Here is a 23624-nt window from a genome sequence, read left to right on the forward strand (position 1 = left end):
ATAAATAGTGCTGCCCATCAGAGATGGTAAATTCCGATTTCCAAGTCTCTGTAAAATACAGATATTTCCACGCGGACTGCATCATTACGATCGTGTTGTGCGCTACCTACCTGCACACGCATGTTAAGTAGCCAGAATTTCATTTTTAATTTATATTTATTTAATATTAATTATTTGATGGGATGTGGTTAGAGGTGTGGCCAGGGGCGTGGCTTTATAAAAAACAAAGAAGTCCCTGTGATCACACTTTGTAATTTGGAATTTCAAGAAGTCATAGTTGATACGTTGTATCTTCTTTCATCTTCATGTAACCAATCAGATGCGGTAGAGGATAATACGGTGAGGGTATTAAACATGCGTGGGATAGACATACGGCTCCTGAATCTAAGACGAGACCAACGACTGATTAAGGATTGAGTCGTTACAGCGGGAGAAACGGGCGACTAGACAGGGGCCGGATGGGGCCGAGCTGCCGGCGGGTTCTGGTACAACCGCGAGATCTCATTATCCCTTCTCTGTTTTTACAGCTCCGGCTCAGGCTCAGATAATCCATGCCGGGCAGGCGTGCGTGGTGAAAGAAGACAACATCAGTGAGCGAGTGTACACCATCCGAGAGGGAGACACCATGGTGCTCCAGTGTCTGGTGACGGGGCACCCTCGCCCTCAGGTAACCCGCATTGTGCAATGAACACCACTGTTGGAGGTAGTTAAGCCAGGGGCAGTCATTAGACACTGGGGGCTGATATGATGTTCTTCAGGTCTTCTCTATCCTGCTTTTCCAGGTGAGATGGACCAAAACAGCCGGCAGCGCCTCAGAAAAGTTCCAGGAGACATCCATTTACAACGAGACCCTGCGCATTGAGAAGGTCCAGAGGATGCAGGGAGGTCGATACTATTGTAAAGCCGAGAACGGGGTTGGTGTCCCGGCCATCAAGTCCATTCGAGTAGATGTGCAGTGTAAGTCATTTTAAGGCAGCCCGGATATTCCCACAGTTCTATTGTGCACTCGGATTTCCCTTCACCCGAAAAAAAAAAGGACTCATCATGATATGTTCATGTGCCGTAGAGCAAAGGGATCAACAAATCCGGAATATGATGGCCCTTTATAAATTAATGAATAAAAATAACAAAATATACAGATACAGGTTAAACTAAAGTATCCAAACCATAACATTCTATTTTATTTTTATGAATGTATTTATTGATTGATTTAAATGATTATTGGATTTTTCCCAAATTAGGGCAGAATTTACCCCTTTTTGGTACCTCTGATAGAGTCTGGTGTAAAGTCTGTTTAATAACAAAAGTTTATTAACTAAATGGATTCTGTATTTTGGGGAACCTGTATAGAAAAATATAAATTTCTAGGGTTTTTGGGTTTTTTTTTAATGTAGAAATGTTCTAGGAAACCGGCAATTTTAAGAAAATGAGCACAAATACGGACAGAAACACATGGGTATTTTAAAGGGCAAATGTGTACGGGCATTTATTTTTTTTCCCATAAGCGCAAGTAAATTGTCAAAAACATTAAGCATGAATAATTTCATAATAATTTAAATAATTGAAAAATAATAATTAATTGTGAGCACCCAAAATATCTTCTGAGCCCCATAACACGTCCTGTAACCCTACTCATTCGTTCATTTGTTATGATGGTTCCTTTGCTCGCGGCTTTATGATCGGTAAATATGATGATGAGCCCTTTGACCCCCGTTATGAAAGCGGTGCAACACGATTTGCGCTTGAGTCCACCACATTTAGAACTATGGGGCCGATGGAGTGGCCTGTGGCCTTGTCATACTAACATCTACTCTTCAGATGGACTTGGTAACACGTAGCTCCTGTCTGCAATCTCCGCGCATGTCTGTGCTCTACTGCTTGTAAAGACTGACCCTGTCATTGAGCAATGCGGAAGAGACGGATGGTCCCAAGGTTGTCCCAACTTGAGTCTACATGGAGAATTGCTTGGTTGACCATCACTTGGCATGGTGATGGACGTGACTGTGATGATAATGATTGGTAGACTCCATGTTATCTCACAATGGGGGGGGGGTCTTAACACTTAATTTAATTCCAGAATATATTCTAAAATGGCGTAAAAATGGTTGAGGAACATGGACACCATCTAATCTGACATGTAGCTGAAAATAATTTGGATGTCACGTAGCTGAGAAATGAGCCGTAATGGGGTTGGTATTTGTGGACGGTAATGGTTTGAGATGAGAGGCAGGAACACAATTAGTTGGATTGCAACTAAAACCTTTTATGAAGCTGTTGGAGATTTTCCAAGAACAGATTCTTTTATCATAATCTTATTGTTTTGAGGAAGGGTTGACCTCACTCAGATCAGGCCAAGTTGCAGAAGACTATCCCTTGTCGTCCTGATAGCTCCACTAGCATGGACCTTAGTGTTAGCATTTCTTTTTTTAAGGTATGTCACTCGGAAACATTATTATTCTCCAGCGTCATTCAAGTCTTGCTACAAAGTCGCTACGTTCATAGATTTCTCCACAAGTCTCCCACAACCTTCCAGAGCCTGGAGATATTTTTGTAGGCGGCCAAGCATGACTTTGTCTTTCTGTTAAATTAGACGGACAATAAAAGGTTGGGTCGGGCCAGTCCTTACTTCCTCCGTCACTAAATTCTCTCTCCAGAAACATTTCCGACTCAATTGACTATATCACGACCCTTTGTTCTATTTTTACAAGCTGAGAAAAGGCATGCAAGAGCTTCGTCGTCGTATCTTTTCCGATTTCTCGTCGTTAGCCAAACTCTTCAAGGAATAAAGGCTGAAATATTCCGTATTCCATATTTTTTTTTTTTTTTTTTTTTTTTTATTCCAAGAACATCCTGAAACTACAGACAGCTCCTGTCACGGAGGTCTCCAGTCACTCAAACCGTAGAGTGACGCGAAACCACCATCGATGATCTGAACATCTCGCCAGTCAATGCTTAAGATATTCCTTAAGCTTTTGTGGTTTCACAATAAGACGGCACCTTGTTTAGATGAAATCTTTGGTATAGGACGGACGTCAAGCCTGAGATACGGCTGGGGTTGCGACCATCTGTCTATCTCAAGAATAAGGATGAGTTCCTGGGATGTTTTTGAACCTCTCCTATTACAAAAGCCATCTCTCCCTCCTATCGCTTATCTCCTTGCTCCGTATAGATCCGCCTGCTCCATAACTGATCTGCAGAATCTTCTTAGAACCATCAGAAACAACGTATCCCACATTCACGATTCTTTTTTTTTTTTTTTGACAAATACAAAATTGATTAGATTAATAACTACGGAGTCCCACCGGGGAAGCCAGCGGATTTTATTTTAATTTCGTTTCTGTCAAATAAGAAGAAAAAAAAAAAAGTAATAACCAAAAAAAAATAATTGAAAACCATGTTTTTTTTTGCTCTATTTAATCTGAATATTGTTATTTTTCTGTTCCGCACTCTCTTCGGGTCCCCTGCCGTATTTATGAGAATTGCTGGTTATGGTAAGATGTAAATAACAGGCATCCTCGCTTTCATTTCATACGCTCAGCAGGATTGCAAAAGATGTAATTATTTTTAGACAGCTTGCTTTAGCATGTAGAAGGAGGGGAAAAAAAGATGCAGAAGAACTTGAAGTATGTAATCATCGTCAGTTAATGTATAATATATAATATCAGAAGAGAGGCGAGCAGAGATCAGCCATATCCCTGGGTGCATCTTCATCTTCCAACTTTGCTGTCTATGGGTTCTCCTTACCTCTCGTGTTCTTCATGTCCATTGATCTACCAACCATGACATGAGGATTCCATGCATTTAACAGTGGTCCTAAAGGAAATGGAAGGGTTAATACGACATGCTTCCCGAAGAAGAGACCTCAGTGGTCTTGAAAGTCTCCCTAACCTCCGTGTTTTATTTCCATGGCTCTATAACCTCTATTAATGCAGGAACATCTCTGTATCAACCCAACCAATTAAAGCACGTTTGACATCATTCATATCCACGCGTTTCTGGTTAACCGGGGGAGGGGGATTTGGGGGAATAAATGTTTCCGTTCCCGCCAAGCAGTTCTCCGTAGAGGGATCATCGTTCCTTCCGCTCGCTCGGCTCACGGGAGATCAGCCTCTTACAAGTTGATTGCTTTATTTTTTCCTTTTTTTAAACATCTTGGGACGTATTCTGCTCATCAGTGTGAACGGGGTTAGCGTGATAAGTGGAGCGTAAATGGCGCGTGGGATATTCGTACTGATCACTTGTGCAATTCATTTGTGTTCTTATTATCTGATTACTTGTTATTTTATTGTTTAAACCTAAAGTTTTCTCCATTAGGAGCAGCCCAGGAATTTTATCATCCAATAAGCGGAATTGAAGTATTTCACGTAAAGATGATGAATTAATTTAACCTTTTCCTTTCCCGTTTTGACCGCCTTGCATTCTCGTGTTATACCATACCAGCTAGTCCGGGGTCTAAAGGGTTTAGAGAGACCTAAACCCTGTGAACGAAATCAATTTACTAAATCCTGGGATTACATAAAAACTGGATTATGCGGAATTCTATTAGTAGACTCCCGTTTAGTGATTAGGTGTAAATCTGATTGTTTCGAGGCCATCTAATTGGCCGGCAATTGAAAGTCGATTTAAGTTATTTTGTGAGCGTTAAATATTCAGATTGCAGTTTGAGAGGGCGGGCGGCGGGTTCCTCTGCGTGCCGGCAGTCTGCCGCCGACGGGTCTCCCTCTATTATCGGTTAAAACTGAAATCAAATAGGAAGCTGTCAAATTTCCGAGCGTCAGCGCAGGCTGATGTATTAAATATAAATAAGAAAAATAAACACTGGGAGGCTCAAAAAATTACATTTTTGTTTTTTTTGTCAACTGCATACATCAGAAGATTTAAAAAAATAATTTCCCAGTCCTTGGTTCTTCCAGACCGAGCCGGCAGACAGCGACGTCTGTTTCCATCAGTTTGTTTTAGGGAGACTTCCTTCAGATCATAGAAATGCGTTGGCTGCAGATAATTAAATAAGGGATTATATAACGCCTGTCGTGGCTGCCGGCCGACGGCGGACCTGGAGGTCCTTTTTAAGAAGGCAAAGCAATATTTACAGGTTCAGAAGTCGAATAATGAAAACATAAAACCAAGTCTACAAGCAGAAACGTGGCTTCAGGTTTTGGGGTCCACTTGAAATCAGTTCACCGATGTGTCCTGCTTAGGATCCACAACCCCAAACATCTCCAGTCTCGGTTTAACACCAGCTAGGTTGATGTTCCCCAACTCTAGCCATCCGCCAACTGCCCGTGCCGTCAGGATCTCCTCTCATCGGCCCTGGTGGTTTTACGAGTAGCTCATCCATGGAGCAGAAACCCGGGCGGTTGTGCGATACCTGAAAGGCTTGTGCCGGTGAATCAAAGCTGGGGACCATTGCTCTGGGTAATGTGTCCGTCATTGTGATGGTGAAACCAATAAAGAATCCCGTTTTTTGGAGTTTAGGGGGTTAAATAAGTGGCACAGGGCAGTAGAACCTGGATTTTACATGCTTATGTACTGCAGCTGCCATCCACCATTTTGCTGCTCCTCATGTGGAGCTTCTATGGATCCCCTAGGCAATAATCTGGGAGATTCCACAAGTCTCGATATCCTTGAGTTTCTGTCTCCACCAGCATTAGGTTATGGTTACCATGTTGTTCTTGTTTCTTTGAGGTCCAAGGATACAGAAAACTCATCAGATGGGTCATTATTTTTGGGTATTCCGGGAATTGCTTGAACAAAGTGCTGGTCCTTTTCTCCCCCGTTGTAGGACGTTTTATCTGCGGCTTCTCCTTCTCTGTTGAGTGGCGAAGCTCATGTGTTATTAACGCTGCTTCTCTCTCACTCTACATCCCACTGAGAAGCCCCGTCAGGGTCTCCATGTCTATAACTCGGGTCGCCCAAATGCTTTCCAGATTTAGATGAGCCGATTCTCACCATACATCAGACCATCAGTGACGTGCGAGGAAGCTTCTATCAGGAGAAGACCGTCTTCCTGCGATGCACCGTCAGCTCCAACCCGCCGGCTCGCTTCATCTGGAAACGAGGCACCGGGACCCTCTCTCACAATCAAGACAATGGAGTGGATATCTACGAGCCCCTCTACACACAGGTACGATTTCATCAAAATGCTTGAAAGAACAGAAAAATTGCAAATGTTACAGATGCTTCAGAAAGTATCCCGGTTAGTTCTTTAATGTGCATTATTTACCTTAAGGAGAAGCTGCAGCTCCAAAGCTGCAACATGCCACCCCCCCCCCTTGTCTGATTTTTAGTGCCATTTTTGAATAGCTTCTTCAAGCCAATCAAAGGCAGGGATTTACTGCCACTGACATCAATGGAGGGCCACATTAGACCCCCTCAGTGATGAAAAGCTTTGATATCTTAACAAGAACAAGAACATGGCCGACATTCTGCAAAAGAAATGAACTCCCTGCCGCGGGAAAACATTTTCTTCCAGAAACCCCTTTTATTTTCATATTATCAGTCGCACGGGGCCAGTAGATTAATGGCTGTTTTCGCCGGTTGCACGTTGCGCATGCTGATAAAAAGTGTGTCGGTCTGCGTGACGCGAACAAACAATTTAACCTTTTAAATATCCTCACTAAACGTTTGTACAAAGATATACAGGTGATTTAATTATACATTATACAGGGGCCGGTCACTGATTTATCTATACATTATACAGGGGCCGGTCACTGATTTATCTATACATTATACAGGGGCCGGTCACTGATTTATCTATACATTATACAGGGGGCCGGTCACTGATTTATCTATACATTTTACAGGGGACCGGTCACTCATTTATCTATACATTATACAGGGGGCCGTTCACTCATTTATCTATACATTATACAGGGGCCGGTCACTGATTTATCTATACATTATACAGGGGCCGGTCACTGATTTATCTATACATTTTACAGGGGACCGGTCACTCATTTATCTATACATTATACAGGGGGCCGTTCACTCATTTATCTATACATTATACAGGGGCCGGTCACTCATTTATCTATACATATACAGGGGGCCGGTCACTCATTTATCTATACATTATACAGGGGCCGGTCACTCATTTATCTATACATTATACAGGGGGCCGGTCACTCATTTATCTATACATTATACAGGGGCCGGTCACTCATTTTTCTATACATTATACAGGGGCCGGTCACTCATTTATCTATACATTATACAGGGGGCCGGTCACTCATTTATCTATACATTATACAGGGGCCGGTCACTCATTTATCTATACATTATACATATAAGCCAGAGAGAACATGGAGTCCTTAGTTGAAATTGATAGCTTTTATTGAAGCGCCATAGAAGAAGATACGGCTAAGGTTCGGAAACATTCTATAACTATATATATATAATAACTGCCGCGGAATGTTGGAAGGTGGCTAAGAATAGTGAGGAATAAATATCTGAGTATTTAGATTATTTTTATTACTTTCGTATTTCAGCCAATATACCGGCAGATGTTTGTTGTCCTGCCGCCGGTACGCGCCGGCTATCTGATTCCCGGGGGTAACCGGCAGAAGCGGTGATTTTATGGTTTTAAAGTACATCGCGTTACTGAGAGAAGTCAGGGGTGCAGAGATAAGCGTCCTGCCCATGGCTAGCAGCGCATGCTGTCCAAAGCCTTATCCTCAGACTTATCTGCCGCTCTCCCCGCCGGTGACTGCGACCGGAGACTTTCTTCCTGAAAATCCAGCTATATAAATAGAAGCCGTCGATGAGGCAATGCCCCAAAACCGCTGGAAAAACACAAATATTCTTCCTATGAAAGAAATCTTTCTGCCTGGAACGTTTTGCAAGTTACAGACGAGGGCAGGTGAGTTCTGTGTGAACTCGCATGACCTCACCCACATCACAAAATAACCCACACCCCCTTTATTTTATTTTAAATGAATAATTCATCGAATTAAAAAAAGATGCTGCTAAGACTCCCTATTAATCAAGTGGGGCCTAAGATCACCTCCTCTTCCTCCCCCACATACGTGGGTTTACGTCCCTTTATGCCCCCTCTTCCTCATCTCCTTATAATGGATGTGGGGTAGTAAAATAATCCTAAAATCCTAATGCTTTAAACACCCAACCAATGGTGAGAATTATCAGATCATGGCGGAGCCGGGTAGCTGCAGCCCTGGAACTGTTGCTTCTGTCTAAGGAAAGTAATTTTTTTAGAACACATGAAACAATAAGTCACGACTTATTGCCACTAATGGAGAGTTTCTTATTGATTGATTTAGGGTTGTCTTCGTTTATTCCTGGTGTCTAGTGGGGGGCAGCCGGTGGAGGTTTGTGTGATGCGCTCAGACAACCCCTGCTGCTGCTGCCGGCACTTCTGCCGGGGCTTCTATGACTGAGCACCGGAAGGTCATGTGATGTTGGAGCTCCGTCATAGAAGCCCCGGATATGGGGGGATCTGGATCTTAGTCCTCGTCTTATAATCAAGCAAATACGGTATATATTTTTTTACATTTTTTTTTGAAGGATTAGGTAAAAAAGATGATTTTTTTCCTTTACTGGAATTATAAATAATGTGTTCCCATGGAAACATGGAATGAAAGCCAGTTTTTTAACGTAACCATTAACTTCTCACCTTTATGTTAATTACGGAGGAGAATAATTTCTGTGTGACGGCATAAAACATTTCAAATCTGTCCAGTCATATTTTTTTAACTGAATTTTTTTTTTTTACCAGTTATTTTCGGAATGGAATCAGGACCTTTTTAGCATTAAAATATACATGAAATATTTCTCATGTTAAAAATGAATAATGCAGGTGTAGAGGACCCTGTGAATGCAAGCTTCATCCAGACTTTTCATGTTACTTTTTGCCCTACTCTTGGGTATTTGTGTAACTGAGCGGGGCGTTTAGAGGAAGAATAATGGCGTTTATTTACCCCGTTTAATCTATAAAGCCGTTTCCTTCTGTTTCTATACACATTATCGGGGCTTTTAGGGCTGTAGAACCCTGCGATCCCCTCATACCCAGCAAACATTCTGACCTCCTAGAAAAGAGGGGCATCAGGGGAGGAGAGAGGGGGCATTAGGGGAGGAATCAGGGGTACAGAGGGTGGAAAGAGGGGCATCAAGGGGGAAAGAGGGGACATTAGAGGAGGAAAGAAAGGTATCATGGGAGAAAACAGGGGTGTCATGAGGGGGGAAAGATAGGCATCAGGGAGGAATGAGGGGCATCAAGTGAGGAAAGAGGGGACCTTAGATGAGGAAAGAGGGTTATCACGGGGGCAAGAAGGGCACCCGGGGGGAAAGAAGGGCATTAAGGGGAGGAAAAAGGGACACTGGCAAGAAGAGAGAAGCACCGGAGAAGGAGAGAGAAATGTCAGTGGAGGAAAGATGGGGTTCAAGGGGGGGAAGAGGGGCATTGGGGGGGCACCTGAAGGGTATGAAAAAACTGATGAATGGTATCCAAGATACCCAGGATTAATAAATAAATGTGAATTATCGCATATACGTAGCACATACTCGCTAGAAGTCTTTGAAATCACTTTCCAGAAGCAAACAATAGCACCGGCTTTCTGAAAGGGTTTGCCGCGGGCACTCGAAGCTCCATTATTATCTGAGCGGATTCTGCATAGGGAGAAAAAAATCTACTTAAGAAACTGAAAAGGGACGGACCCCCCCCGAGCATGGAATTGGGGACAGAAGCTGCCTTTGTAGACACGCTCTCGGCAGTCCTTGTGAGGCTCTCTATTATGCGCGCCGTCTTATTAATCACGTCTCAATATCATAACTCTGCGCCTTCTATAAAGAGCAGACAGTGAATCAATACCTCGCCTATGCCAACCTTATTACCGGCTGTAACGAGCTCCCACTTCCCGCTGTAAATTAACCGAATATCCTGCCGCGGCCCCTTTGCAGACGGTAAGGTCAATGCGATCGGATTCGCAGAATTAGAACTTCCTTGGCTTCCTTTTAACCGCTCCTGAAGGACCTCGGTGCTTGGACGGAACCCAACGGGGTTTTAGGTTTCAATTGGAATCGGAGCAAATTATTACTGCCCTGATATTAAATATGGCGCGGGATATGATTCAGAGGAAGAGCGTCCCCCGTCCAATGTCATTAATTAGCTTGGGGGGATCCTCTGATCACAGGCGTAAGCAAGGAGAACCGCTAATGGTGGAAGGTCAATGGCTCTAATCTGTACGTTCGCCCTGAGACTGGGGTAAAAAACTTTGAGACTCTCTGTATTTAAGCCGAGACCGTGGTAATTACCTTCAGAATCTGCCCATTCATCACAAGACCCTGACACTGGGGTAAAAACCATGAGAATCTTCCCATTCAACCCAAGAGCCAGAGACGGGGTAAAAACCGGAGGATCTGTCCTTTCACCCCGAGACACTGAGACAGGGGTAGAATCCTGAGAATCTGCCCATTCACTCCAAGACCCAGAGAATGGGGTAAAAACCCTGAGAATCTGCCTATTGACCCCGAGATTGGTGTCAAACCCTAAGACCCTTCCCAGGTGTATCTGCAGGGCTTAAAGGGTTCTTCCAGTTTCACATCTGCATCAGTCATCGGCGGTGAAATAGTTAAGAGTGCCGCGCTCCCCAGTGAAATGCCCCCCGCCCCCTGTTTTCCTGCCCCACGGTTTCTGCTCAGGGTTATGGAGGGAGGCCGGGGCGTCTGCTGCAGTAATAACGCGGGGGAGCGATCGATCTCTCCTGATTGTATCTGGGACGTCGCGATCGCTGGCAGAGACTAAATAACGAATTGATTTGTTACGTCCTGATTGGAGACTAATTCGCTCTCTATATTTAGTGTCGCAGCCTCAGCCGGCCCCGCCGGACTCGCTTTCTAACTCATAACGAGTGAAAAAAAAACAATAGAAACCGATAAATACTGATTAGAAGCCCCGTCTTCAGACTTTTAACACTTTACTCCCAGCAAATTAAATATTGGAACTTAACAGAGTATCAATGACGTTTTCCAATTTAATATAAATATATTATAAAATCCTATAAAAATATATAAAAACCCCTGTGTATATATGGGAGCCGCCATCTTGCTGCCCCGTCACTTGGTGTAAATCGCCCCTTACAGAGCTTTATTGAAGGACCTGCGCGGCTGGAAACGATCTCTGGCGCTAGCGGCTCATGCGTCGCTAAAACAATGGTGGGAGAGAACAGGAAGCGGCTAACAACTTCCTGCTCGGGCTGAGGGGAGAGAACAGGAAGCGGCTTACAACTTCCTGTTTGGGATGACGGGAGGATTCTGATACAGTCTGCACTGAGGGATCATGGGTGAATCAGCATGAAATGAGACCCCCGATTTCCTGAAAACGTATGTAACTTTTCTATGCTGACTCAATACGAGGCGTCAACTTCAACTAAAGACGCCATTTTCTCTTGGGCTCCATCTATTTTTCTTATCCACCTACAGGCACGCCAGGCACCGACGTACAGCGCCATACACTCGCTCGATTTGCCACTCCAGTGTGTGGCTAGTGATTGGCTATGTCTGGCCACATGCTGTCTAACACATGGTCCCGCATATACAGCTTATGTCATCAGGTGGCCACTGGCCTTAAAGTGCCAAGACCACCCTGACGTCGCTAGTCAGACCCTGTCCATCTACGTTCAGAATGTCGGGGACAGCGACTATATTTTAGTATATTTTAGGCACAGTATGTCTATAAATGAAGATGCCTGATGGTCACGCGGCATTTCCTCCCCCCACAAAACGAATTCCTTCTCACTGATTTTTTGTGTCGTACGTGCAGAAAATGTAATTCCAAAAATGAGTGTAAAAAAAAATTCTTAACATTTTTAAATATTTAATTTTAGCTTTTGCCCCCTTTATTTATGACTAATTCCCAAAATGCAATATTTTAAACCCCCAATAATAGCCCCGTCCGCGGCCAGGACCTGAAATCATGTTTTTGGGTTTTTTTTTCGTTTTTTAGGGTGAAACCAAAGTATTGAAACTGAAGAATTTAAGACCTCAGGACTACGCCAATTACACGTGTCAGGTGTCGGTGCGGAACGTGTGTGGGATCCCCGACAAATCCATCACCTTCCGTCTCACTAACAGGACAGGTAAGGGAGCGGCCAGCTCGCCGCGCACGCAGCTGATGACGTATATGATGACATATATGATGACGTATATGTGGGCTTGTGGTAGATGCTTGGAAGGAATCGTTTTTTACCGTCCTGTATAGTCTTTGTTGCATTCTCAGTACAATGAAATTTAATGAGATGCCAAAAAGTTTCAAAAATGTAATTCTTTTAATTAAATTTCAAAAATGTAAACTTTTTATAAATAAGCCCAATAGTGAATAATAATGATAAATGTCCAAATATTTGGAGAAACCAGAAGCATGTAATTCTACGCAAAGAGGAAAAAAACTTTATAAATATATCGTATAAATATTTTGTAAAAACAGGGTTTTTTTGTATCTATTTTTTTAGTGGCAGATTTTCACTTTCGTGTCTCCGCCATTGAGAACATTATTTCCCATCATGCACCTGGTCATGACTTTTGGATTGGCCGCTATATTTAACAAATTAATTATGTGCAGGGAAAAGGAAATAACTGGGAATTCCGATGGGTGCCCAAAATGCCCCCCCCCATCTCGTTGAGTTTTCATTCATACACGCAGGCAGAGGTCTGTTATTGAAACATAAAAAAGGCTATTATGCTGTACACTTACATTTAGACATTTAGGGGGATTTTATTGTTAATGTCTGATTTTTGGGGTGAGGATGTTTGGAAAATTGAAAAAATAATTATTTATTAAGGGCATAGGTAATAATATTTATTATTATTATTATTACCATTATTTTTTAAATGTATTTATATGATTATTAGGGTTCTATGTTCTTTTATGCAGATATTTTATTACATTCTTTGCATTGTGTGATGATAACACATAACTACACAATGTCACATTTAAATGATTCCTCGTGAATGCTGTCAAACAAAAAATATTACACTGGGACACTAAACTTCATGTAATTTTGTGTGATTTTGTATTATTGAGAATGTTGTGTTTACTTTGAGATAATAATCAGATCTCTTACACGGGATATTGACTTTTCATTCTAGCACCTTTCATTCTAGAACCTAAAAATGAATGTTTCCAAGGTGTGGAGATACATTTTATGGCGAATAATAATCATTATGGGTTTGATGGGACAACGGTGTCACATCAGCCACAAATAATAAACTTTTTTTAAACTATTTTGTATATTTAACACAAACCTGGTTTTATCTCATTCTGCCCCAATAAACTTCCATGTGATATTTTGGGTGACTTTCCTGGCTCAAACAGCACACTGAGCTGATGCTTTATGGCAATGCTAATGAAGTCCGTTCCTCTATAGACTCTCATTAGTCAGAGAGTCTGTCTGGGTGATTAAGACTGAGCCATTCTATTGTTCCCCACAGGCAGTATGATAAGGAGTCGGGGTGTTTAGTAGATCGGGGGTCAGATAACAGAGCGAGAATCATACAAACGGCTGATATGCAGCTGCCTGAAAACATTATATTATGGGGCAAAAACTACAATTGGGGTAAAAAAAACCGAGCGATATTTCTGAAAACATATATTTATTTATATGATACTAGTGATAAAGAAGATGGGAGATCCTCGTTAAAGGGTTTTTAATGGGTGTTGCATTGCAGTGTACTGAAAAATGGAGATATGATAATTGATACAATGCAGAAAAATGAGAAAATCTTGTGGTCCGGTTCGAATAGATTGCAATGGAAAAAAATAAATGAAATATATAAAATGTATAAATATATTATAATATATAAAACCGAGATAAAGGTGTTATTGTTTCTATCTCCTTTTTTCCATTTCAGTTTACAAAAATTGATAATTTGGAATCAAGTGGATCTGTTTGTAGCCAATAGAAACTGATTTTAAGCCCACCTTATACATTATGTGATCATCCAAGCTCATTGAGTTGCTCCTCCCCTTTACTGGAAGCTGATTGGCTCCAGCAACTTTGCAAGGACGAGTCAGGAGGGGGGGAAGGAAATACGTCCTGGACAGGTCCAGTGACCTTCACTTGGTGACGAGGAAGAAATACAATAATATTCTATAGGATTTTGGAATAATATTATTTATTGTAGTAATTCATTTACTTTGTTTAATTTAGTTTCTACAAAACAAATCGCTGAAAGGATTCCAAGCTATAGGCCATTTTTTGAAAATGTTATGATGCTAAAAGTTATCTTTAGTTTTTATAGTAAATTCTCTATGAATATATTTAACATTTTTTTGGAAAATAAAAAGGTAATTTTTTTTGTCCTTTTAAAATGCTAAATAATTGTTCCTCGTGGGCGGGCCTTTTATCCATTCTTGATATGATGTAATAGTTTCTGTTTATCCACATGCCCGTGTCGTACATGACTTAATATCACGTTCAACCATAGAGATATAAAATAATATAAAAGATTTAAAATAATTGCCATAATGTAGTCGGTAAAAAGGTGAGGACTTACCGGTGCTCTTTCCGTTCAGGAGCATCGTGGTGGGGACCACCGGGAGGTCACAAATTGGTCTCTAGAAGCAAGAAATCGATCAGAGGAGAGGCCGGTCAGTGTCCTCTGTTTACTTCTCCAACAAAAATGGAGGCTCTGATGAATGACGTATGCTGTGTGTATGGAGGGGGGAGTATTAAGGGGTCTCTGTCAATCTGCATTCCAGCGAGTGGAGGCAACAGAAATAACGATGGAGTCCCCCTGACTAATGGCCTGCAACCTACGGGCCCCCTGGGGTACTAGGGCCCATAGGTTGCAGGCCACTGGTCAGTACACCATGTGTGTTTTGTTTTTAACGATTAAACATATTTTTTATGTCATTTAAAAATAATTTATTATATTACATCTGTACATAAATTGAGTGAGATGAGTCCTCCCGTGAGTCCTGCACCGGTTATACGTTTGCATACAGCAATGTCAAAAGTTCATAGAAGAGCCAATCAGAAATATGAGTCCTGGTGTATGTTGGGTAATAATGCAGAATAAGTAGTAGATGTGGGGGATTATACATGGCCGAGTTAGACCTTTCTGGAGGACCCCACTAGAAATATATTATATATATATTCCATAATAAATAAATAATTTCTGTTATTCCAATAAATCTTATACTGATTTATTGATTTTATATATAATATATCTTTTTATTTTACCATGACTTATAACCCTGTGCTCTGTATCGCTGATTAATTATAATTTATATTATATATATATATTTATATTTTTCTGGGTTTATCGATTTTGTTGGACAATTAATCTGGCGGAATTTGGCTCATTTTAATGGATAAATCAGTTGATTGAGTGATATGAATAAATCATACCATACAGGTTAGGTCTTGTTTTGGGTCATTTTATGCGTTGAATTAAACTCGCTCAGATAATCGGGACTTTCCAGTAGAAACACGATGTAAATGCTGGAAATGATTGGGATTGATTATTGGATAAAACAGATTGAATGAGATGCTTTAGGTGCGATTGATTTATATTATGTCTGAATTATGTTGTAATCTCTCTAGTCGCCCGCTTCTCCTGCTGTAACGACTCAAACCTTAATCAGTCGTTGGTCTCGTCTTAGATTCAGGAGCCGTATGTCTATCCCATGCATGTTTAATCCCCTCACTGTATTACCCTCTACCACCTCTGCTGGGAGGCTGTTCCACTTATCTACCACCCTCTCAGTAACACTTCCTTCCGTTCCATCTCAGTCTCTGATCCTCTAGTGTTAGATTCTCTTGTTGTAACTTTTCTCCTCCTTTATTAAATCCCTTTATGTATTTAAATGTCTCTCCCATCTCCCTTCTCTCTCTTCTTCCTCATCTCTCTCTCATCCCCTTTCTCTCTCTCTCTCTTCTCTCTCACCTCCCCTCTCTTATTGAGATCGCTCAATCCTTCCTGATCATTTTTATCCTGCAAACCATTCTCTATTTTCCTTCTCTGAATTCCCTCCAATGTGTTAATATCCTTCTGCAGATGGAGTCTCTAGAACTGCCCCCACTACTCCAGGTGAGCGCTGACCAGGGAACCGTCTCCCCTCTTTTTGCTATTAATACCCCTCGCTGTACACCCCGCACCCTGCTTGCTTTCTCCGATGCTTTATTGATTGTCCGCTTACCATTAAGTCCTCTGAAATAATTACCCCCTGTGACGGATCGTCCTGTGCCCCAGACTGGACGCCTCCGCCCGTCAGCTCCTTCCCTCTCCCAGTAAGCGGACGCGCTGCGGCTGTCCGAAGAAAGCAGTCACAGACCAGCACTTCCCTCAATCACGAGACAGAACTTCATGCTTCGAGGTTAAAACAGAACTCTCTTTATTACAAACACACAGAACTTATATACAATCTCCATTCACTGTGCACCGAACCCAACCCCCAATCCCATCACTCACATCCCATCACAAATCCCATCACTCACATCCCCTCACAAATCCCATCAGCCACATCCCATCACGAATCCCATCAGCCACATCCCCTCACAAATCCCATCAGCCACATCCCCTCACAAATCCCATCAGCCACATCCCCTCACAAATCCCATCACTCACATCCCCTCACAAATCCCATCAGCCACATCCCCTCACAAATCCCATCACAAATCCCATCACTCACATCCCCTCACAAATCCCATCAGCCACATCCCATCACAAATCCCATCACTCACATCCCATCACAAATCCCATCACTCACATCCCATCAGCCACATCCCCTCACAAATCCCATCAGCCACATCCCCTCACAAATCCCATCACTCACATCCCCTCACAAATCCCATCGGTATACAGGGGATGTATCAGGTGAGGGGATTACAGAATACAATGGGTTCCCCCACCTGTGTTATCCCCCCTGTAGTGCGGGGGCCGTCTGGGCAGACAGGGCTGTGTTGGCTGATTAAGAGCCCCAGCCAGATTATAGGATCGTCTCTTTGAAGGCTGGAGCTGCAGCCACATTCAAACCGGGTACAAATATAATAATAATAATAATAATAATAATAATAATAATAACAGTGAAGATCAGACAGGGTTCTTCACATTACCCCCGAATCCCTCTCTTCCGATGTCACTGACAGCACAGGGGGTCCCGATGTTATATTCGGAGTTGGGATAGTTACATCCCAATTGCGTTATTTTACATTTATCAACATTAAACTGCAGCCGCCGCGCTCTCCCATATTGTTCTAATTTACTTAAATCATGCGCCATTTGGTTTATTCCACCCATAAGTTCTACCCCGGTCACCAACCTTTATATCATCTGCAAAAAGACATTAACAGCGTCTGTATTATTACTAATAAAACATATTAAAAAGCCCCAGTACCGATCTCTGAGGTACCCCCCTAGAAACGTCCTTCTTCAGATTATACCCCATTAACTACACCCTTCTGTCCCCTGTCACTCAACCATCACCTGATCCATTCAACGATCTGCCATCCAAACCCTGCAATTCATCGCATTTATCTAAAAAAGAAATAATATATTTATTATATATTATAAATATATAATGTAATACTTTTTCTATGGGGACAGTATCAAATGGGCTATTATTGTAGTTATTTATTTATTCATAAATATATTAATAATAATACAAATATAATAATGATAATAATGAATAATAATTAATAATATACATTCTGCATGGATACCTTGTTATATCTCACACATTTATATTATTTTATTAAATGAATATAATAATATATATTACTATATAACTAAGAACTCCCTTATATGAGTTATTTTACTCATAGTCATAGTCTATTTTGTTTTAATGTATAATTATTTTTAGCTGTTTTTCCTTTGCATTGATTCACAGTTGACCGCGTCTGGCGCTTTACATCTTAAAAATAATGCAACATAAAATGTTACAACATAGCGTTTAATCAATTTTAGTTTAAGGTAAAAAAAACGGCAAAAAATCACAGGAAAATGTTATTTTAATTGAGAGATCCATTATGGGCATACTAAAAAAACAACTTTTTTGTCTTAAAAAAATAAATGATTTCTGTGTTGCTTCGGAGACACAGAGAACCAGCAGACATCCAAAAATATATAATAATAATATCATTTCTGATAAAATATTACAAAGTGTATAACTCATTAATTTTACCAATTTCATGCATTTCATATTAATTTTCAAATTTGTGTTGAAAGGTTAGTAAGATGAAAAAATAGCTTCTTCATAATTTCCCATAGGGGGGGGGGGGAATGTTTTGAAAAATGAATAATGACAATAATTTCCTTGTGAAGTTAAGGTAGAAACAGACAATATTACGCTCAAAACGGAAGGAAAGGTGTTATTGTGCTTTAGATAATGCCGCCTGTCAAAGGGCAGTCGCTAAACCCATTGAAAACAATGCATTTTGAGCCTGTACATGTACGGGCTTTGTCATTAAGGGGTTAAAAACTGCATTAAATGGTCTAATGAGATACTGGAGCTGCTTTCTTTCTCTCTCTCTCTCTCTCTCTCTTTATTTCTCTAGCTCTCTTTCTCTCTCTCTTTTCTTTCTTTCTTTCTCTTTTTCTCTCTCTCTCTCTCTCTCTCTCTTTATTTCTCTAGCTCTTTCTCTCTCTCTCTCTCTCTTTTTCTTTCCTTTCTTTCTTTTTTTCCTTTCTTTCTTTCTCTCTCTCTTTTCTTTCTCTTTTTCTCTCTCTCTCTCTCTCTTTATTTCTCTAGCTCTTTCTCTCTATCTTTCCTTTCTTTCTTTATCTTTTTCTCTCTCTCTTTATTTCTCTCTCTCTCTTTTTCTTTCCTTTCTTTTTTTCTTTCTTTCTTTTTTTCTTTTCTTTTCTTCCCTTTCTTCTTCCATCTTCGTGGATGAGAGATCCGGTTTCTGTTTTCAGATAACCCGGCTATGGAATATAAATTTCCGGCTGTAATAATGTTTCGTAGGACGGGTTCGCAGACGCGGCAGCAGATAATCTCCCCGCCGTCTCCCGGGTTTATTATTATTATGTTTATTATTATTTCTGCCGGTGTCTCCGGGTTCGGGGCGTCCTGGTTCTGACACCGGCGGCCGGATTGATTTCTGGTGCGTCTCTCCCCGGAGATCGGCGCTGACGGAAAGACGAGTGACTGCAGCATTTTGCCGAAGTCAATCAGTTTGTCTCGATCAATCCGCTTCCCTGCCGCCGCCTCTCTCTGCGCTCCGGATAAAACTCTCCAGAAAGATCTATAGAATTCAGAGAGAATAATGAAGTATCTTATTAACCGGCCGCTATTAGCCTGTCAGCTGCACTTAGCGGCCGCTCTGAGCAATATGGAAAAATCCCTGCCTACCTGACAGGGAGCTATTACCGCGTGCGCGGCCTCACCGCCTGCCACTTAGTCGGGAGCCGCAGCGAGACGCAGGGGCCGGGGAGACGCAGGGGCCGGGGACACGGAGGGGCCGGGGGGGGCGCAGGGGCCGGGGAGACGCAGGGGCCAGGGACACAGAGGGGCCGGGGGGGACACAGGGGCCAGGGAGACGCAGGGGCCGGGGACACGCAGGGGCCAGGGAGACGCAGGGGCCGGGGGGGCGCAGGGGCCGGGGAGACGCACTCTGACACGCTCTGCCTCGACAAGGACCTGCGTCTACTTTGCTTACAAAGGAACAGTTTAAAAGGCTGTTCGTTTTGATCTATACATTGTGCTGGCCAAAGTGCTACAAAGTGTACGGGTCGAATAGCATGTTGTGTTGGACGCGCGGCTCATCGCTGGGGTTAAATTGCTTTCTGTGCCGTTGAAAGGATTTTCATTCACATTCTATGCCCCACATAGAATATAAGAATATAATCCAAACAGGGAGGGCTGACAAGGGGGGGGCAAAGGGCAGTTTCCCCCCCTCACCGGGGTGCTCTGATTTGAAGATTCTGGACCACTGCCAAAGACTATTGTTTCCTCTCGTTTGTGTTTTCTATAGGCAGCCCTGTATAATGTATAGTTAAATCAGCGAGCCGGCCCCTGTATAATGTATAGATAAATCAGCGAGCCGGCCCCTGTATAATGTATTATACAGTGTAATGTAGTTAAATCAGCGAGCCGGGGCATTTTGCTGATTAATCTATACATTACATAGGGCTAACTTGCTGCCCCTGGATACATGTGAAGGGTTAACTCCGCTAAACGTGCCCCCCCGGCTCCTGCGTCCGTCCCGTTCCTGTCTCTCAGGCACCTGTTGGCTTCTAGGCATTAATTTGGGCTCCTGACTCAAAACCTTATTAACCAAATGGTGTTTAGTGCTCCTCCGGGGGGGTCTGGAGCAGGAAGGGCTTCGGGCTTCGAACGGAACGGCCGCAGGGGGAAAAAGACGATTAAAGCGTCTGTCGGATCCGCGGAGGGAACGGCAGGTAAAGCGGCTCCGTTTCGAGAGGGTTTTTGATGCAAAAGCAATAAATTGTTTGATTTGGGATATAAAAGATAAATCGCCGTCCGCTCCGTCCGCTTCCGAGCCGCCAATTAAAACCAACTTTGCTTCTTTTAATTGTAGTTTATATGAGACGCCCGAGGGCTCCGGGAGGGGGGGTGTCTGGACGGCTGAGAGTGATGGCTGCGCAGATGTTAGCGGTGGAAAAAAATTTCAGAGACATCTACATATAAATGAAGGAACACGGAAACAACTTAAACCTGAGATTTTACGGTCATTTTTATACTTTGCTGAGAGGGTAGTAGATAAGTGGAACAGCCTCCCAGCAGAGGTGATTAAACATGCATGGGATAGACATACGGCTCCTGAATCTAAGACGAGACCAACGACTGATTAAGGTTTGAGTCTTTACAGCAGGAGAAACGGGGAGACTAGAGAGATTACAACATAATTCAGACATAATATAAATCAATCTACGCTGTATGTATAACACACGATGCGCAGCTCAAAAGGCTTAAATAAGAAATGCATTGAAAAGGAAGGAGAGAAAGACGCCCCCTGCCGAGAGAGAGAGAGAGAGTAATGCGAGTGGAGACCACGACATGAAGAGCGTCCAGCACTCAAAGCATCGATCTTGGTGCAGAATAAATGAGAGTAATAGGAACCCCCCCAGCGCTGTATACAGTAATAACCCCCATGCTGTATACAGTAATATAACCCCCCAGCGCTGTATACAGTAATAACCCCCATGCTGTATACAGTAATATAACCCCCAGCGCTGTATACAGTAATAACCCCCATGCTGTATACAGTAATATAACCCCCCAGCGCTGTATACAGTAATATAACCCCCAGCCCTGTATACAGTAATATAACCCCCAGCGCTGTATACAGTAATATAACCCCCCAGCGCTGTATACAGTAATATAACCCCCAGCGCTGTATACAGTAATATAACCCCCCAGCGCTGTATACAGTAATATAACCCCCAGCACTGTATACAGTAATATAACCCCCAGCGCTGTATACAGTAATATAACCCCCAGCTCTGTATACAGTAATATAACCCCCAGCGCTGTATACAGTAATATAACCCCCAGCTCTGTATACAGTAATATAACCCCCAGCGCTGTATACAGTAATATAACGCCCAGCGCTGTATACAGTAATATAACCCCCAGCGCTGTATACAGTAATAACCCCCCAGCGCTGTATACAGTAATATAACCCCCAGCGCTGTATACAGTAATATAACCCCCAGCCCTGTATACAGTAATATAACCCCCAGCGCTGTATACAGTAATATAACCCCCCAGCGCTGTATACAGTAATATAACCCCCAGCGCTGTATACAGTAATATAACCCCCCAGCGCTGTATACAGTAATATAACCCCCAGCACTGTATACAGTAATATAACCCCCAGCGCTGTATACAGTAATATAACCCCCCAGCGCTGTATACAGTAATATAACCCCCAGCGCTGTATACAGTAATATAACCCCCCAGCGCTGTATACAGTAATATAACCCCCAGCACTGTATACAGTAATATAACCCCCAGTGCTGTATACAGTAATATAACCCCCAGCGCTGTATACAGTAATATAACCCCCAGCGCTGTATACAGTAATATAACCCCCCGCGCTGTATACAGTAATGTCGGTCGGTGCCGAAAACCTGGTTTTATCTAATTTTCCCCAATAAACTCCCTTTATCTGCAGACCTGGAGCCGCCGCTGCTGTCAGTCATGTGGTGTTTTGGGTGACTTTCCCGGCTCAAACCCCACACTGAGCTGATGCTTTATGGCAATGCTAATGAAGTCCGTTACTTCATAGACTTTCATTACTCAGAGAGTCCGGCTGGGTGATTAAGACCGAGCCATTCTATTGTTCCCCACAGGCAGTATGATAAGGAGTCGCGGGTTAATAGAGCTTGCCTTAATCACCTCAGCTGTACTGTCTGAAATACCCCACTACCCCCTGACACCCGCCCTTAATACCTCCCCTTATCAGCATATCATTTGTTCTTTAAAGTTCATTAACGTTTCGGGGTGAAAGTGATTAGAAAGTGAAATGAAACGGCTCATTACAGCAAAAAAGTATAATTTTCTAATCGCGCCGGGTTTTATCGCTCGCGCGGCGTCGATAAACGTAATTGTATATTTCTATTTTTAGACGGCTTGGAATGCTAGGGGTGGAATTTTTCATTAACGATAGATTAAAATCATAATTATAATTTGTATTTTTTCCGCCCCGCAATGGAATGAGGAGCTTTGTTTGTTGCATCGAAATCTTTTTAACTCGGTCAGAAGCGCCGTCGCAAATCGCTACCAGAGCTTTTAGGATGGAGAGACGTCAAAGGGTTAAAAAAATAAACACTATCTGGCTGCTCGTACGTTTAATTAGCTCGTTAACATTCTGTTTGGATCTTTTAATGTAAAACATGCTTTTTTTTTCTTCTTGATTGAACAAAACCTGCAAAATTTTCCTTGAACCGGCAACGTTACGAGACCTTATGGCAAGACTCCTACCGAGCTTCTGCACAGAGTACGGTTTCCAGGAAGCGGCCGCATATCAATGAAGTTAATATTACGTTGTTGGCATCCATGCTGCTTGATCCGCTCTTGTATGGGTTAATAGGATACCCGGGAGCTGTCAGGGTTTGCCCCCGAGTCTCAGGGGTTTTGCCCCAATCTCGGTATGAAGGGGCAGACGCTCCAGGTGGCACAGTCTGACTCCTTCCTATTCTCCCCACTGGGATCATATATAAGACTCCCAGTCGGTGCTTTTGCTCCCAGTACATTATGGTTGATATCCCTGCTTAAATGCAGGTGACTCAATTAAGAGTATCTTTAAATAATGACAAGTCAGGGTTTCCGTGACGACCGGTTTTAGAGACATTCGGGTAACGCAGTTGGTGAGGCACTATATGGAACCTTCAAGATGGGCTATTAAAGGGTTAATATTTCAAGAGTCTCATTTAGAAAGTTCCGTGGCGTTATATGTGTGACTGAGTTTAACGTTTATAAAAACGAGGCGCTGCATTTTATGTAAATCTGCTTTTTTTAATCATTTCTTGATTAAATAAAATAAGACATGATCAAATAAGAATTGTCCACCTACATTAAATAATTAATTAATGTCCCCGTGGAGACTCTGTAGCTTCCAGATCCTTCTCCAACCGAGAGGGATTTCAATCATCTGATCACAGTTTGTACAGCGCTATGGAATTTGATGGCGCTATATAAAACA

The 23624-nt window shown here is 42.5% G+C and overlaps 1 protein-coding gene across 1 annotated transcript in view; it reads left to right on the plus strand.

The window, feature by feature from the left end:
• Positions 1 to 23624, plus strand: part of LOC149276685 (MAM domain-containing glycosylphosphatidylinositol anchor protein 1-like) — a 127600-nt gene that overhangs the window by 23275 nt on the left and 80701 nt on the right. Inside the window, exons 4-7 of the mRNA XM_089503372.1 lie at positions 528 to 667; positions 783 to 957; positions 5928 to 6124; positions 11957 to 12089. Coding sequence (XP_089359498.1) covers positions 528 to 667; positions 783 to 957; positions 5928 to 6124; positions 11957 to 12089 — 645 coding nt within the window. The remainder of the gene's footprint in view (positions 1 to 527; positions 668 to 782; positions 958 to 5927; positions 6125 to 11956; positions 12090 to 23624) is intronic.

Source organism: Sceloporus occidentalis, unplaced genomic scaffold (assembly GCF_023333645.1).
Source record: "Sceloporus occidentalis isolate IW3139 unplaced genomic scaffold, rSceOcc1.0.p SCAF_231, whole genome shotgun sequence".
Taxonomy (NCBI): Eukaryota; Metazoa; Chordata; class Lepidosauria; order Squamata; family Phrynosomatidae; genus Sceloporus; species Sceloporus occidentalis.